The following is a 17,045-nucleotide window of genomic DNA, read 5'->3' on the forward strand; positions in this document are numbered from 1 at the left end:
AGTTGTTCATTTTTCATTTTCAAAGATTCAGACCCCACAATTGGCTGAAATTTCCTTGCAAGTAGATAAAATTCCTGTTAGAGAATACTGCCTCTGCTAATTTAGAAATCTATTTTTAGGATTATTTAAAACTCTGGCATGAGTAGATATTTACATAGGCTTCGGTTTGTAAATATGAGCTTCCTTCTGCAATATAACTGTGTCTCTTGCCCCTAGAATTGATTGATACCATCTTTTTCCTCCTCATCTGTAAGCATATTATTTATTCAACCTGTAACTTTTCCAATATAAAGTAAAAATAGCTCACTACAATAAGAACATTAGCAAACAAAGTCAAAAGGGACTACTTTTGAAAAAAATAGTTTAGACATTCAGTCCTTTTGATTAGTAACTACCCTTAGTACCAGAAAAAACTTCAAAGTATTCTCTAAACATTGAATTTTCATCAGTGATTCTGAAAGCCTTAGTTCTCATCTTTCATGCTTACCATTGCAATAACTTCAAAAGGATAAAAAGAAAGAATGGTAATCTCTCAAAGCAACCTTGTGCTCAGGCCAGAAATTGTGTATTTAGCTGTCATGCATTCACAGCTGTATAATTGCCTCATTAAATTATGTTTTAATAAATATAATAATTAACATTTTGTTACAAAAGAAAGAGAGAAAATACTCAAACTATTCAGAAATGAAATCCAGGGCCCAAGGGATATCTAGAATAAAATGAAAAAGAATTAGATAGCGTCAAATATAGACATCTTCAAAGGGAAAGAGATCATTCAAATTGCCTTTTACTCACTGAAATATATTCTGCATATTTTATTGTTTTCATCATCTTGCTTGTTACAATCCAGCTAGTGAATGTTCAAAGAACATAAAATCCTACAAATAAATAAACTGGGTATGAGTGAATTTACAAAAGGCAACAATTAGGATCAAGAGTCTGACTTGTAAGCTTTGATTATATAAAGCAATTATATTTCCCAGTGGTGTTCCAGCAACATGTGATTTATCAGTAGGAGGAAAATTGAAAAGTTTTAAGCTGCATGACACTTACATGTTGAATTTTGAGAATATAAATAACTTGGAAACCTCATTTAAATCAGCACTGTGTCTCAGTCGAAATTTGATCAAGACAGCAGACTTCAACTTTAGGAATTCTAGGTAAGTGTAGGAGATTATGAATTTATGAATTCATAATCTGAGAAAATAATTTTGAATTTATTTTGGAATTATGAATCTGAGCAAATAATTTATCTTGGAAAATCGCACGAGAAATTGTTTTGAAACCTACATTGGCCAAAAAAAGTGTGAATGTTTTATAATATTATAATCTTACAAAAAAGAAGTGAATGTCAGCTATTAGTTATTCCCAGTGAATATGTATCTCCATTAGACGCTCTGTCCCTGTCTGTCCCAATCTTTCTGTCCCTATCTCTATCCATCTATTTCTGTGATAAGCTCTGAGTGTCTAGCAGTGATGTCACTAAAGTATTCTTCTTAGTTCATGTATTTTCCAAGTGTTCTGGGAAGACTCCGTGCATAGGACTGTCAGCTGTGTACATTAACAGAACCCATAAGATTTAGGATCCTAAAACTGAGGAACAGGAAAATATGGAGAAGAATGTTGGTTTGTTGAAAAATTTTGTGAGTTTTTGTGAGCATGGATAGTGGTAGTGAATGAGGGAGATGTTCAAGGGGGGTTAGGATCATTAGATATCCAAGCATTTTAGGCCAGGTGCTACTTGACTTATTGGGCCACCAGTCTCCACACATCCAAAAATGTTTTCAAGAATGTTATAAGTTGGAAAGTAAGAATAAGGGCATTATCTTTGTTATGATGACAATCGGAAGCTCTGGATCTCATGTGTCCATATTCAGCAGATATAAAGAATTAAAAAAACCCTGCACTTTTCTCATTCTGAACAGCACCTAGCTAAGAGCTAAGCAATGGAATTGCTCTGATTCTTACTCAGGATAAATCATGTGACATCTATATTTACATATTGTCAGTTAAAGTGAAAATAAGTAAAAAAAAAATCAAAATTGACATTGAAAGGGAAGGAAACTCAGTTTATGAGAAAAAGACGAGAACGATGTCACAGGGCATAAATCCCTGAGGTCCATTAGGCAGCTGGAGTGGGGCCACCCGGTAGAAATGAAGGCTATTAAATTTAGATTTATGAAGAATATTAGTCCTAAACTAGACTTCTGTGTACAAAATACATCCTGTAGGTCAAAACTGTGTAAACTGGGATTAGCTCTGAGGTAATGAACAGGGGAGGAGAAGAAAAATCACTCAAACCCCCAAGACCACACTTACAAAGAGAAAACAAGCACCGATCATGGCAGCTTTGACTGTCACATCTAGGTCTGCAGGAACGTGGATGCCAAAGTTGTCTGCATTTGTGAAGACATCATTTACAAATCCTGACCAGTACTTTGAAATCTTCCCAATGGTAAGCTTTTCATTCATGGTTTTCACCTATGAAAAGACAAGAGCTATCAAATTTGAAGGCAAAAAGAGATGATTGCACATTTTCCAGGATGCTTACTTCATGAGAGATATGAATTATTTTATTCATCATCTCCAAAGACCATTTCATGTTATTCATTCCTTTTATATAAGCACAAGATTGTAAATGTAATTTTCTAATTTATTCTTCAGAAATCATGCTTCTCTGATAGTTTTCTAATCCAACATCATTTTTTTCCCTTTTTGTATGCAGATGGAGAATATAATAGCAATAAATAATTAAGTCCAGGAAACCACAAGATGGCAGCAGTTCAATTATATGGCCTAAATAGGAAGGTAATTCCTTTAACCATGGTGCAGATTTTAAGCCTGAATACACCACTAAAAAAATACATATTTATTAATGCATATATATATATATATATATATATATATATATACACATATACACATACATACACAAAAATATGTTTGCGAAAGCTTTAGAAATAATTAAAATAATTTCCAGAGAAAATGTGTGAATTTAAACATTTTTATAGATGATTTTATAATTATTAAAACATTATTACATATTTTTAAATTACTTTACACTATACTCAGATATTTGCTGTCATTCCTTTTTAACCAACTCTAAGTCATATTTTAACTTTACAAAACACTCTAAGCTAATGTATATTAAAGAAAATCATAATCTGACACTAAAGACTACTTTGTCAGTTAGAAAGAGTCTACAATTCATCTTTATCAACTATGCATTTCTTTTCCCTGTTTCCCATTCTGACACTGAAAGTTATTTAATATGGTCTTTCGCTTTCCATGTAGTGGTAGAAGACAGAAAAGAATGAATGTTACCTAGGACATTTCTATACCATCAATACTAAAGCTTGTGTTTTACTTCTCCTTAGTTATATTAACTATTTAAAAAGCCACACCAAATCCTTTCAAAATGGGTGGAACTAGCCCATCTCACTTTGCAAATTATGTAATGTATGAATAATGTTCCTGGAAGTCTGAAAACTGAAAAAAAATGAATAAAAAATAAATATACACTTGAAATTAAGCTGTCTCCTCTGCCTACAGATGTATGTCTAGAGGAATCTGAAAGATATTTCATATTGTTACTAACTGAATTTATAATTATCTCCTTTAACATTTAATTATAAAAAACTGAGAGTGGATTACTTTATAATGAAATTTAGCAACTCTTACAATCATAGCTTTTAAATTAGTAATATGTTAATGGAATACATTTCTGAAATGATATCTAAACTGGGTTTGTGACAATCAGGTCTACACAAAAGACATTTATAATTTAGGTGATCTGAAATGTACACATTTACTTTATACCATATATGCTTGTAATTCTGTATAAATCTAATTCACCCAAATTAGGATGTACCACTCTTTTTCAAAATGAGAAAATTTGGTTATTTAAAAAAGAATGTAATTTTATATACAGAAAGCTTGGTGTTCAAAAACTTAGATCAAAAATAATAAGGCACTTACTATTTTAAGAAAAGAGATATAATAGCTAAGTACCCTTTTAGGAAAAGTGTACTTTAGCTTTAGCTTTAAAGCAAAATATATATATATATATATATATATATATATATATATATATATATATATATTTAATAATGACCATCATTATTATTTTTTATTAAAATTAAAAAAAAACTTAAAAAATGCTTGCAGATGTCATGGTCAGGATGGTATATTTATAGTATTTTTTTTAATTGTTGAACTAGCATCTGCAACTTTAAGTTATTGTTGGTGTGGAACATATTGATTTATTAGATTGCACTAATATGTTATTTTCTAAATTTATTTCATGGATATTTCATGATTTGAATATTTTAAAAAATAAATAATATTGCAAAAAATCAAGACCTAAGCAAACAATTTTATTCATTATGTCAATCATACCTCAAAATCCACATCTCCAAAACAGCCACATGTTGAGCAAGGACCAACAATTTTCAAAATATCTTTTTTGTTTGCATTTTGTATTGTGAATTTGGGTTGAAAGGGGTCCCACTTCTGAGCAACATAACCAACTACAGTACCAGGAGGGACTTGGATTTCTAACTGTCAGAAAAGATAAAGATAAAATAAGATTTTCAAAGGTTATTATATTGTAATTACATTCTATTGCAAATTTAACTCTAAACAGTATATGCTGTTATGATATCATTTTTTTGTAATCTACAAATATTTCTAAATATATGCTTCTAAAGATGTCAACCAGTGTCCCCTCCCCTGCAACATAATGTCTGACCTGGCCCACTGGCTTCGTACCTTTCATCTCAGGCAGCTGGTCAAGCTCAGCCATTCACCTTGTGGTAACTCATCACTGACTTCCTCTCAGTTGTTGCCACAACACATGTCTATTTGAAGCCTCCTTTACCAATCATTAAATGTTCACAAGTTTTTCCAGCCTCTTTGTGCTTGATTAAAAGAAAATTCCTTTTACAGAGTTACAGTTATTAAACAAACAGTATGGTTCATGACTTCCAAAGTGTAATTTGACTCCATTACCCTTTCATATCTATGGAAGTCAAATCAAATTCCTCTGTATGATGATAAGTAAGGGTTGGTTACAAATTTAAATAATTTTTTTTTGGCTTTGAAGCTAAATCAGCTCTCCATCATCCAATATCCTTTAGACTCTCCTTACTGAATTCATGGTCTTATGTGCACATCTATAGTGTTCTTAGATACAAAGAGGTAAATTTAATAGGATTGCCAAGGATGACATATTTGTTCTGAGATCAATTTTTAAATAATTGGTTGGACTTTTGACCAAGTTAATAAATATTAATGGTTATCAAGATACATTTTATCTTAATTTATGTTCCACTATGCTACTATGTTATAAAATAACAATTTTCAGTAAATTTCATGGGCACATATTTATTATTATGCAGACTACAACATCTTGGGGCATATTAACCTTCAAAATCCTCATAAAAGATGCAAATTCTCAGGGCTGGGGATATAGCTCAGTTGGTAGAGTGCTTACCTCACATGCATAAGGCCCTGGGTTTAATCCCCAGCACCACATACACACACACAAACACACACACACACACACAAAAGCAAATTCTTGGGCTCCGTGTATGAGACATCTTATGGCTTAGCCAGGTACTTTTTCATAAATAATCAGAGAAATAACTTCAATAGATGTTGTTAGAAACTTCCCTAAGTAACTGTCTTCTGTTTGAATATTTATTGCCCTTGTACTTATGTAACAGTGTTCCACTTTATGATTGGAATATAGTATTTGCTGCTCTACTACTGTGACTTATTTTAAAAACGGACGTTTCTTTCTTTTCCCCCCATTTTCTCTCCCCCTCCCTACTCTCAGGGGAAACAGAATTACCTTTCTTCCCCAACCTAGGAAGAGTTATGTGTCTGTGAGCACACAACCACTACAGGAACAAATTAATTCAGACTTTGGGGATGGCACCAGAAGATCTCAGAAATGACTGTCTCCCAAATTAACACAGAGAACATGTGGAATGGAGCCCTTGAATCACCTCTTTAAAAACCTCCTGTTCCTCCTAGTGGGGAGAACCACAACCTCTGGAACAGCAGTCCCCTGTTGATTCTCCTTTGCTAGCAAAGAAATAAAACTTTTTTTCCTTTCTCTCAAAACTGTGTCCTTGTTATTGGATTGGCATTGGGCCAAGGACAGAGCTTTTGATAACACTTAGAACAATACTTAGGATACAGGACTGCAACAGAGAATCTGGGGACTGGATCAGGACACTTAGATCAAGCTTGACAAATAACATTCCCTTGGTGTGTGATCATGAACAAGCGCCTCCATTCTGTGAACTCCAGTTTCCTTAACTACAAAAAGTGCAGAGTGAAACTTGTTCACTAGCTCATAGAAATGTCATATAAAAGTCAATAAAGTAAGGAAAAGTTTGGTGTCAAGTTAAATTAATATGTCAGTGAAAGTTATTGCTATAGGTAAATTAAATAATGATAAAAAGCTATTGTATTTTATGATTAAATGACTGAATCATTGCCTCTAGACTAATAGCATCATTAGCACCTCCTGAACTTTACTACTCTTGCAGAAGACAAGGGTGCATCTGCCCAGGATGGAGTGTATAGATGTCACAACAATATATCTAGTACAGAAGTCCAAGAGGTGCATCTCATGTGCATGAGCTGTCTTAACCATTTAACATCATGGAGGCCACCTGTCTTTGGTTGGATCGGGAAAAATTTAGTGACTCGCCAAATCCTCAAGCTCTTCTGATCCTAAAGAGCAACATACTAATTTAACACTGGAAAGGTTAATTGTTCCATAGCTCCAGACAAATATCATATCACTTAAAGAAACAATGACTAACCTTGAAAAAAAAAATCCAGAGACTAACCTCTTGCAGGTAGCAAGGGCACCAACAGCTATTACACCTCAACGGCCTGTTTACTGTGATCACCTCTCGACCTGAGTTATCTGTGATTCTCAGGGTGCAGGATCGAAGAGTGGAACAGAAAGTACGATTGAAGCAAATGCTTTCTTCCACTGCAAAGTAAATTCTTTGTCCCAAGCCATTTTTAATCTCATATTTGTTAGAAGTCTCAGTGCCAAGTATCACTAATAGAGAAAAAAATTATTTGATTTTTTAAAATAATGTTTAGGTCAGTATCAATCCTTTAAAATAAGTAGAGATTATTATTCTTTATACAAATTTATTTCTATGCTCTAAAATTTGAGGTCTTATCTATTTATCAAAGTAAAATCTGAGAACAAAGCTATGTAATTAATTAACTGTGATTGCCGAACTATTACTACTCATGCACTTGTCTGCTAAAGAACCAATGCTATCCAGAATCTACTTTTCAAATAATAGCTTCATCATTGTTATGCAAGTTTGGGACAACTTATAGTAATAGTGATGATTGTGTCTAAATCTCTATCTGGTAATACATCTACAACTGTGTTCCATTTAATAATGTATCTCAATTTTGAAACATTTTAGGAATAACATAGACTATTAAGAACAGAAAACACTTAAGTAATTTGAAATCAGTTAGTTCTCCTCATATATTTGTGTCCTGAGAAATAATTTTCCTGTTCGGTGAATCACTGAGGAACCGATAAAGCAGTGGTGTATTATAATTTTGGTGGATTTTTGTTATTTAGTCTCAACCTTGATTTCCATTTCTGAACCTGTTAAGAAATGTAAATGACTAACATCTTTGGGAATGCTAAAATACATTTTTTATTTAACATTAAATGTAATGTTAGAATTTGGATAGTAATAGCACCAAAGACTTAGAGTTTTCTATTTGTATTTAAATCATACTAATTCTTTTACTTGGTGCTTTTATTAAATAAAAGACCAAGTGCTCATTTTGATATAATTCTTCTATATATATATTTAATCTATGGTACAAATTATTATTATTATTATTATTATTATTATTATTATTATTATTATTATAGTTGTAGATGGACAAAATATCTTTATTTTATTTCTTATTTTTATGTGGTGCTGAGGAGCGAACCCAGGTCTAGGCAAGACTCACATGTGCTACCCCAGCATTCTACCTCTGAGATACATCCCCAGCTCAGTTGAACATATTTAGAACTAAAATACACTTACTTCCGAGAAGCTCCACCTGCTGGTGTATAATTATCAGGTCTAACTGTGAAAAGATGACAGAAAGGAAACAAAAACAATTACATCACAATGCTTTGAAAACGTCCAGAGAGATTACTATTAATCTCCTTACTATAATACGCAAAACAGATGATTGTCATGTTTTCTATTAGAATGGTTGAAAACAGCTCACATTTCATAATTAAGAAGAGGATAAAATGTTTTATATTCACACAAAAATTTTACAGGAACCCTTAAAACTGAAGGAAAGAATTGCCAAGAATAGGAAGAGCAACAGTGGTTAATTCTGCTGACTTTCTCTGTCACAATAAATAAAACAAAACAAAAACGAAAGAAAGAAAGAGAAAGAAAAAAAAAAGAAGATAACCTTTGAAAAAATTTCTATTAATCTCTGAATAATAAGACCTAAGATGTTTTAAAACTCAAAGAAATAAAGTGACAATGATGATTTGAATGACTAATCTCTCCCTTCAAACCCTATTCCTCAGTCACAGCTCCTTCCTGTTAGTGATGGAATTAAATTTTAAAAGAAGTTATACTATGAACATCTCTCATTCACTTACCTTTGGGCTTCGAAAGAAAGAAAGAAAGAAAGAAAGAAAGAAAGAAAGAAAGAAAGAAAGAAAGAAAGAAAGAAAGAAAGAAAGAAAGAAAGAAAGAAAGAAAGAAAGAAAGAAAGAAAGAAAGAAAGAAAGAAAGAAAGAAAGGAGTCAGTAGATCCCAACAAAATATCTATTAAGCAGAATAAGAGATTTGCTACTGAATAGTGACATACATTTGTAACATAATTACAATGAGATCAATTTTCACACATAAGCTATCCAAGACAGGTAAGAAATGACATTAAAAAGTATGCAATGCAAAATGATTTTTTAAGAGAAATAAGAAGAGCTGAGCGAAGTGGGGCATGACTGTAATCCCAGTGGTTTGGGAGGCTGAGGCATGAGGACTGAAAATTCAAGGCCAGCCTCAGCAACTTGGTGAGTCCCTAAGCAATTTAGCAAGATCTGTCTCAAAATAAAAAGTGAAAAAAGGGCTGGGGCTGATGTGACTTGGTGGCAAAGCACCCTTGGGTTCAATGCCCAGTACATACACAAATAAAATAAAATAAGGGTGGAAATTCACTAAGCAAAATTGGGAACACTGAAAATACTGATGATCATTTTATTTTCTAATGTTTCACTCTCTATTTCACCTCCAAATTTTCTGCGCTTTATTCTTGCATCACATTAATAAACACTCCAGGAATTGTTGAACCAAGCCAATGATTGATAAAACTTGGTTCTCGATTGAATATCACATACCCAGAAAATTTGAAGCTACATTATCCCCTCATTTGTGTATCCTGAGTTGGGGATAAAATCTATACCATTTCCTCTTTTTAAATCTGATTATTGATAAAAGACTACATGTGAACTATTTTTTAAGATTCCCAAAATATTTTTTTTCAAAATAATTTTATTCCAAAACCATATCAACAATTGTGGCAGACAGTTTCTTAAAAACTTTGAAAAGTCTTTTGTAGTGTGTTGCATTACATCTGAGATAATGAAGAGTCGTGGGAAAAGAAAAGGTGTCAAAAGGGTCTATGTGATTATTTAGCAGTGGATTTGTGCAGAAGTAGCTTAGTGATTGAGATCTGTGGGGTCAGGTCTAAGGTGCTTGAGTTTAGAAACTCTGAATGTTGGTGCCATGAGTTGAATTTTAGTCTTGAAAATCTGAAACTATCAATTGAAAGCGACCTCACAATAAAAAGGGAAGTTGTACCTCTCTGATGTAGTGGTTGTTACTGATTGGCTACAATGGGGTTAGTGACTGTGCTACATATTTTAACCCAATCTCTGATATAATCTTCACAAAAACTCAGATAGATATTGCTAATTTAATGCATGAGGAAACAGTTCCAGAAAAATTCAGGAAATTTCCCAAGATCACAGCGTACATAAGGGGCCACCAGTTTGGACGTGCCTTCTACTTTACTGCCATCACTAGACCAAGGGACAAGAGGAAAGAATTCTTAAGGGACACTCTAAATCTTGCATGCCCTTCCTCTGTGTTTTCCTCACTCTCATACTTACCTCATCCTCTGTAATAAGATTGGATTTGATTTCTCTCTGTGGACAAGCCTCGTGGATTTGAGCATCTTGACTTAGGTTGTTCTTGTAGTTTCCTTTAAATAGCCCTGAGGCACTTATAAACCAAGGTCCAAATGGGCCCTTTCCGTCCTTTTCTATTGGTTGGTGAAATAAAAAGTGTTGCAAACTTTAAAACAGATTGAATTATATATTCAGGTGTCAGGGCAAGTAAATTATTCCTTAAGTATGAGAGCTGTAGAAATGAAAACACAATCACAGCCGTGGATATTCAGCTTCAGATGCAATTCTTTTTAAAATATTTTAAATCAAGTTTACAGGTATCATTGATTTCATTTCATATATGTATTTTAAAAATAAATTGCAAATTACGTGTGCCTTTAATTTACTAGTCTTACCTATAGGTGAGTAAATTGTGATAATTAATTGTCCTTTCACACCACAGGATAAAATGCCATTGACTATTCTGAATGCAAATCCAATCTAGAAAGCATCCATTGATTTTGTTCTTAGATTTAACTGATGTCTTATGTAAGTATATTTGTATGTTTATCTTTGTTTTTGAATACTCTCAATAGTCATAAGATAGGCTTGATTCATAGATAATAAAATAAAAATTAATAATCATTTAACTTTTTATTATAAAGAGATTTTTATTATAGATTTCATTTATTTATTGAACATGTAATATCACCAAATGTTCATGATCTTGTTTAATACTGATGGATTTTTTAGTTCAAAATTAGCACCTAAAAATTCATTTGTTTTCGTGTGTCTTCCAGATCTATGATGGAACACCTTTGAAATGCTTATTTATTTTTGTATGTGCGCTGGTTTAAAGTGGATACATGTCTTTTAGTATAAAGTAGGTTATTATTCCCTTTCCATGTAAACAGTTCGACAATTTTGTGGTATATTTTGTTTTCTGAAAAAAGTTTAGCAAAAATTTATTTTTAGGAAATGTTCTACCTTTTAGACTGAAGCCAAAGAGTTCATATGTCTATTCATTGAATGATAAAAAAAAATTGTATTTGTGTCAAGCATCTGGCCCCGGGTGTGTCATCATTCATGGGTGGAAGAAGGATATGTGATGACCATATGTGATCATCAAACCTCAGCCCTCTGGCACTGGTATATCACTTTTATACTTGGCAAAACCTTGTCTGACAACATTCCCAAACAGCTTGCAGCAGTTAATCAACTCTAGTCAGCTATTATTACAGCTGATCCTTTCTGCAGATGGAAGATGGTAGGTTGGCTTTTCCAGCTCTTTTACACATCTCCCTGAGCTCTCCAGTCTCTGAAGTACATTTGTCTGCCAATGGGTTTCTGGAGGAGGCATCTGCAATTATAAACATTTTCCCAGGAACATATGCTGCATGCAGCTTAAACCCTATCGGGCATAACAGACATCTCTTGTACCTTAAGGGAATTAACACAGAGATTTGATTTTGATAAAAGAGAGAGACTTTATAGTTGAAAGAATGCCAGACAAGCTGAAGATTGTAGCAGATGTGCTGACATCTCAATATCAGTGTGATTCTAATCTTTGATAGGATAAAATGCAAAAACAATTATACACACACAGACACAGACACATATACATACACAGAGCAATTGCTTTTTTTTTTTTTTGCTATGTAATTTGGATGATGCTCTTTTCAGACTGAGTTATTATAAGGTTTGAATCACTATTTCCTTTCCAATGACCAGAACAGTGACTGTACCTAATAGTAGTAACATGATCTTTTGAGCCATTGGTCTAGAGATGCACAGTATCAGAAGATGATAATGTTAATTTTCCCTTGGATGTTCATCTTCTTTTGGAGATTCAGCTGAAGAGGTTGAATTCTCACTTCTTTGCAGAAGCCTCCCATGTTCTTTGAAGTTTAACATTTCTCTCCTCGATCGATATCCCTGAGTATTTTACAAGTTTGTGTTCACCTTGATTTTGTACACAGGCTTGCGCTATTTACCAATATTTTGTTTGTTTTGCCTGTTGTAAAATATTGCAGAATGTTTGGGTGAGAGGGACTAGGTTTCATGCTTTTTATATGCCTCGAGTATTGCACATACTCAATAAATATTCTTTAATTAAATGGCGGTAAGTGACTTAAGCATATGAGACAATTCCTTGAGGGTAAATTTCCCAACACCTTGAGCAATGAACATAAGGTAGATAAATGTGCTAAATAACTCTATCAAAAATACTTAGTGTCATCACTCTGTCAAGTAAATAAGGAAAATAGAAGCAGCAATAAAACAAATTTCTTCCAAAATAACTTTAAAATTAATATTTTATAATTTCATGCTTTATAATGTTTTTCTCACATTAGCAAATTATTGGTCGAGATCTTTCAAATTTGGTTAAAAAAGCAAGAAATCAAGTTTGTATTAATTTTAAGGGGAAAAAATTCACAGAAACAGAAAGATGTAAATACCTGGCTTAAATATTCTAGACCAGGGGGGAGGCAGACTGTTGGCAAGAAGCTTCTTGGTGGAGTGAGACCTGGCTGCCATTCTGGGTTCCCTGGATTAGGGTTTTGCTCTGGGTCTGGAGCTCCAGGAAGAAAACGAGGCAGCCCTCTGCTTTTTGGGGTATGTTCATCTGCAAGAGAATGAAAGTCTCAACACATATTTAATCTTAAGGCCAACTCATTTACTCCATCTTAAAATACGTTACTTCTTAGCTCAGATAATCTCTTGCAGCTCTCTTTTTAGTGGCCTTTCTTTAATTTACGCCACTTTTGCCACTAACACTCGACCCCTAAGTCAGAGAAAAAGGAATTTTACATTTGGAACTTCAAATATGGAGGGATGTTATTTATGTATTTACTATAGTGTATACTATTAATGTATTTACTATACATTATTCTTCATAATATTATGTATAACGCCTGAACATGATGCATACAAAAGTCTTTTTTTTTTTAAATTTTAAAGTATAAATGATAGACTTGCTCCTAGTAGTTGCTCTTTTTCTTCTCATGTAACTACCATTTGGTTGTCTCTGTCATTGGATAGCGAGTCTTTTTTCAAAAGCTAAAAGTGTTTTCAGTTCTCATCTTTTTCCACAAAGAATCAGAATTTTGCAAGTAGATTTAGCTAGTGCATTGTGTTGTTTTAGATTGGGTGTAGGTGTGGAGCATGACTAACAAAGACATATTTTCAGAAATGATAGAGGCCATTATGTAAACAAAGTACAGTCAAGCATTGCTCAACAGTGGATTGATGTTCTGAGAAATGTGTCATAAGGCAATTTCATTGTGTGAACACCATAAAGTATAGTTCATAAAGGAAGGTGGCTGTGACATCAGTAGGCAATAATCTCATGGGACCACTGTCCTATTTGTTCCATCTAGATGGCTGCAATCTCATTATGCAATAGGTGCATGTGATTCTGACTGTTTTAAAGACACATGAATGGAAGGGACAAGGAAACTGGTTCTGGATTTATACAAAAGAGAAATTTACAATACCTACTCAAATTTTTGAAGAAGTATTATATCTCATTATGCACATATTAATAGTGAAGTAACATATATATATCAGTAAAAATACATCATAATGCTGTTAATTAAAAAATGACACCAAACTCATGAAAGTATGTTTATGGGAGGTGTTAAGGTTTGGATGTGATGTGTTACCCCAAAGCTCCTATGTGAATGCAGGAATGTTTGGAGATAAACTGATTGGATTATGGCAGCTATAAACGGATCAGTCCTTCCTAGTGTGAATGGACTAACTGGGTGGTAACTGTAGGCTGGTGGGTGTGGCTGTAGGAGATAGCTTATCTTTACTGTGGCCCCTGAAATCCCCACTTCCACTTCCTGATGGTGCCAGGAGCTGAGCAGCTTTCCTCCATCTTATTCTTCCACCATGATGTGCACCTCATCTTGGGCCCAGAGCCATGAAGTTGGTTGGTTCTCTTTCTAAATCTGAAACCACAAGCCAAAATAAACTTTTCCTCCCCTAAGTTGTTCTAGTTAAATATTTTTGTCACAGCAATGAAAAGTTGACTAATACAAGAGGCATATTTTTTCTCTGTCTATTGCATCTCAACTATAATAATAATAAATCTTAAAAAAATGCATTGTTTCCTTTGAAGATAATACATTTCCCATCACTAAGAAAACTCAAGTATACCCTGAATGAGCAACTGGATGGGTATTAAAAAATGATGAGGAAATAAAGATACTCGAGGAATGACCTTTTGGATACTGACATAATTTGATTCTAGCAATGACAGGCTCATTAGCATTGGGTATACATATAATGTTAATGAAGGACAATTGCCAGATGATCCATTTATTTACTGAATGTGAAGGTTGTGGGAAGAAATTGGGCTTATTATTCTTTTTTTTATTGATTATTTAAAGCATTACATAGCTCATGATATATCATCTTTCATACATTTGACTCAAATTGTGTTTTGAACTCCCATTTTCACCCCAAATACAGATTGCAGAATCACATCTGTTACATATTCACATTTTTACATAATGCCATATTAGTGACTGTTGTATTCTGCTACCTTTCCTATCCCCTACTATCCCCCCTCCCCTCCCCTCCCCTCCCATCTTCCCTCTCTACCTCCCCTGCTGTTGTTCAATTCTCTCCCTTTTTTTTCCCTCCCCCTTGCCCCTCATAACCTCTTATAATTTTATGTATCATTGAAGGTCTCCTACCATTTCCATATGCTTTGGGCTTATTATTCTTAACGTAGGATGGCTAAGTTTGTACAGATCTTTGACATTTAGAATCTTTACAGGAGATGCTCAACTATTATGACCAAATGGAAAAATGTGTCATTTGACCCCATTGAAATAGAGCTGATGATACTCTAACAGTTTGCTTCTCCCAGAAATCCCATCCTGAACTTCTCTTAGATCTTGGACGGACAGAAAAGACAAGCTTTCGAACTCATCTTGCTCTCGGGAAGGGGCCCTGAAATGGGATCCCAAGTGTGAGTCCTACTGGAAGACTATGTAACACTAGTTCAGAATTGGGGGGTGAGGTAAGCGCCAATATAGCAACGGCATCTGGGAAATATTAAAAGGCAATCGACATCCTTTTCCAGTATTAGTGCCACAAGCACTGTCATCATTAATTTTCAAAAAACACAGAGGCAAAAACATGATGTAGAGAAAACTAGTTCACCATGATAAAATTCAGAGTAGAGGTTCATTTTTGGGATGAACATGGGAACGCAGGGTTATGGTTCTAAACAGAAATTTCAGGGGGTGCCAGAAATGTTGCACATCTTTCTCTTGCTGGTGGTTATAGGCATGCACCTTTATTAAGAAACAACAAAACAACAGGGTGCTCTTTATGGATTTTAATGGTCATATGTTATCTTGCAATTTAAAAAGTACATAAGGCCAGGCACGGTGGTGCATGCCTGTAATCCCAGCGTCTTGGGAGGTTGAGACAGGAGGATCGTGGGTTCAAAGTCAGCCTCAGCAATGTGAGGCGCTAAGCAACTCAGTGAGAACCTGTCTCTAAATAAAATCAAACTAGGGCTGGGGATGTAGCTCAGTGGTTGAGTGTCCCTGAGTTTAATCCCTGGTACCACCCCTCCCAATAAAATAAAAAGTACATAAGATTAATTTCTAACACAATATCTGGAATAAGATTATTAGGATCTATCTCACTCCCCCCCCCTTTTTTTTAAAGATTGTCAAATTGCTCCAATTTTATCTTGTAAATTACTGTAACACAGTGCAGTAGGTTATTAAGTGTTGGGCAAATGACTGTACGTTCCTCACCAAGTTCTTAGGTCTTTAAACTCACGGCAGGTCCTTAAGCATTGGTGCATTTGAAACCCAGAGGATTCAGTGCCCAAAGTCTTTATTCAGGAATGGAATATTGCTGTGTTTCTGTCTCAGACTGTTGAGAGAGATGATCATCATCCTGAGATCACTTGCTTCATTCTCTGAGATATCAGTTTACATGGCGATAACCTCTGGAGAGAGTTTCTCTTCACCAGAGAAACTTGTTCTTTTCTCAAACTTGTTCTCAATTTGAGGACACCTTGTTCTTAAATGTACTTATTTATACTGAACCAGGGGTTCCAGACCTCAGGATTCCTCATGATGTCCTCCAGTTCAGACTGCCCTCTGCTTTAGGAGTGCAGATGGACCTGCTTATGAAATGTCCACCTCACCTGTATTCCCTGGGGGATGCTAACCAACAATATAGGTTCATGGGCCAGAAACCATTATGAAGTTACAAGGAGTGTCTTCACATAAACTTGAAGAAAAATCCTCAAAAAGGTTTTAGATCTATGATGGTGATAATCTAGTCAGATTATCATCTAGTCAAACAATATAATCTAGTCAACCAATATTTCCAACTGAAAATATATCTTTATGTTACTTCAATTCTTTGAAGAACTATTGGGCCTATTACAGTGTTATACCCACACCGTGTGTTAAATTTTACCAGTAAACTGCAGAAGGGGGGGGTTCTTTTTTCCACTCAAAGTTTTGCCTCTAAGTTTAGTCTTAAGTCCTTATCATTACAGAACATCACTGCTTTTGGGGGCGTAGATTAATCACATTTTGATCATAGCATTGCTTTCTAGTCACAAGTTTCTTCAAAGACCCAGACCACCAGATGAAGAAGGAAATCCTTTGAATTTCTATTTGGCTTTGAATTTCTATCTACTCTTTTAAAAATGTATAACTAGCTTATAAATATTTTACGTATTCTGCAACTCTTTACCTTACAGGCTACCGCGTTGCTGTAACTCTCATTTTATAAAGTGATGAAGAGTTTTGGAATAAGTGTTAGTGTTATTATTAAATGAAAGAAAATTCGGATCAAGGTTTTT

At 34.2% G+C, this 17,045-nt stretch overlaps 1 protein-coding gene across 1 annotated transcript in view; it reads right to left on the reverse strand.

The window, feature by feature from the left end:
- Positions 1-795: 795 nt before the first annotated feature.
- The window catches only part of PLSCR5 (phospholipid scramblase family member 5), a gene marked incomplete at its 5' end in the record, with an annotated part of 40,293 nt that continues 24,043 nt past the window's right edge, over positions 796-17,045 (reverse strand). Inside the window, 6 exons of the mRNA XM_081300827.1 lie at positions 796-878; positions 2,320-2,481; positions 4,399-4,560; positions 6,867-7,087; positions 8,100-8,142; positions 12,652-12,818. Of these exons, the coding sequence (XP_081156953.1) occupies positions 840-878; positions 2,320-2,481; positions 4,399-4,560; positions 6,867-7,087; positions 8,100-8,142; positions 12,652-12,818 (794 nt within the window). The 3' untranslated portion in view covers positions 796-839. The remainder of the gene's footprint in view (positions 879-2,319; positions 2,482-4,398; positions 4,561-6,866; positions 7,088-8,099; positions 8,143-12,651; positions 12,819-17,045) is intronic.

Source organism: Spermophilus citellus (genome assembly GCF_964194105.1).
Source record: "Spermophilus citellus genome assembly, chromosome: 7".
NCBI classification, from domain to species: Eukaryota; Metazoa; Chordata; class Mammalia; order Rodentia; family Sciuridae; genus Spermophilus; species Spermophilus citellus.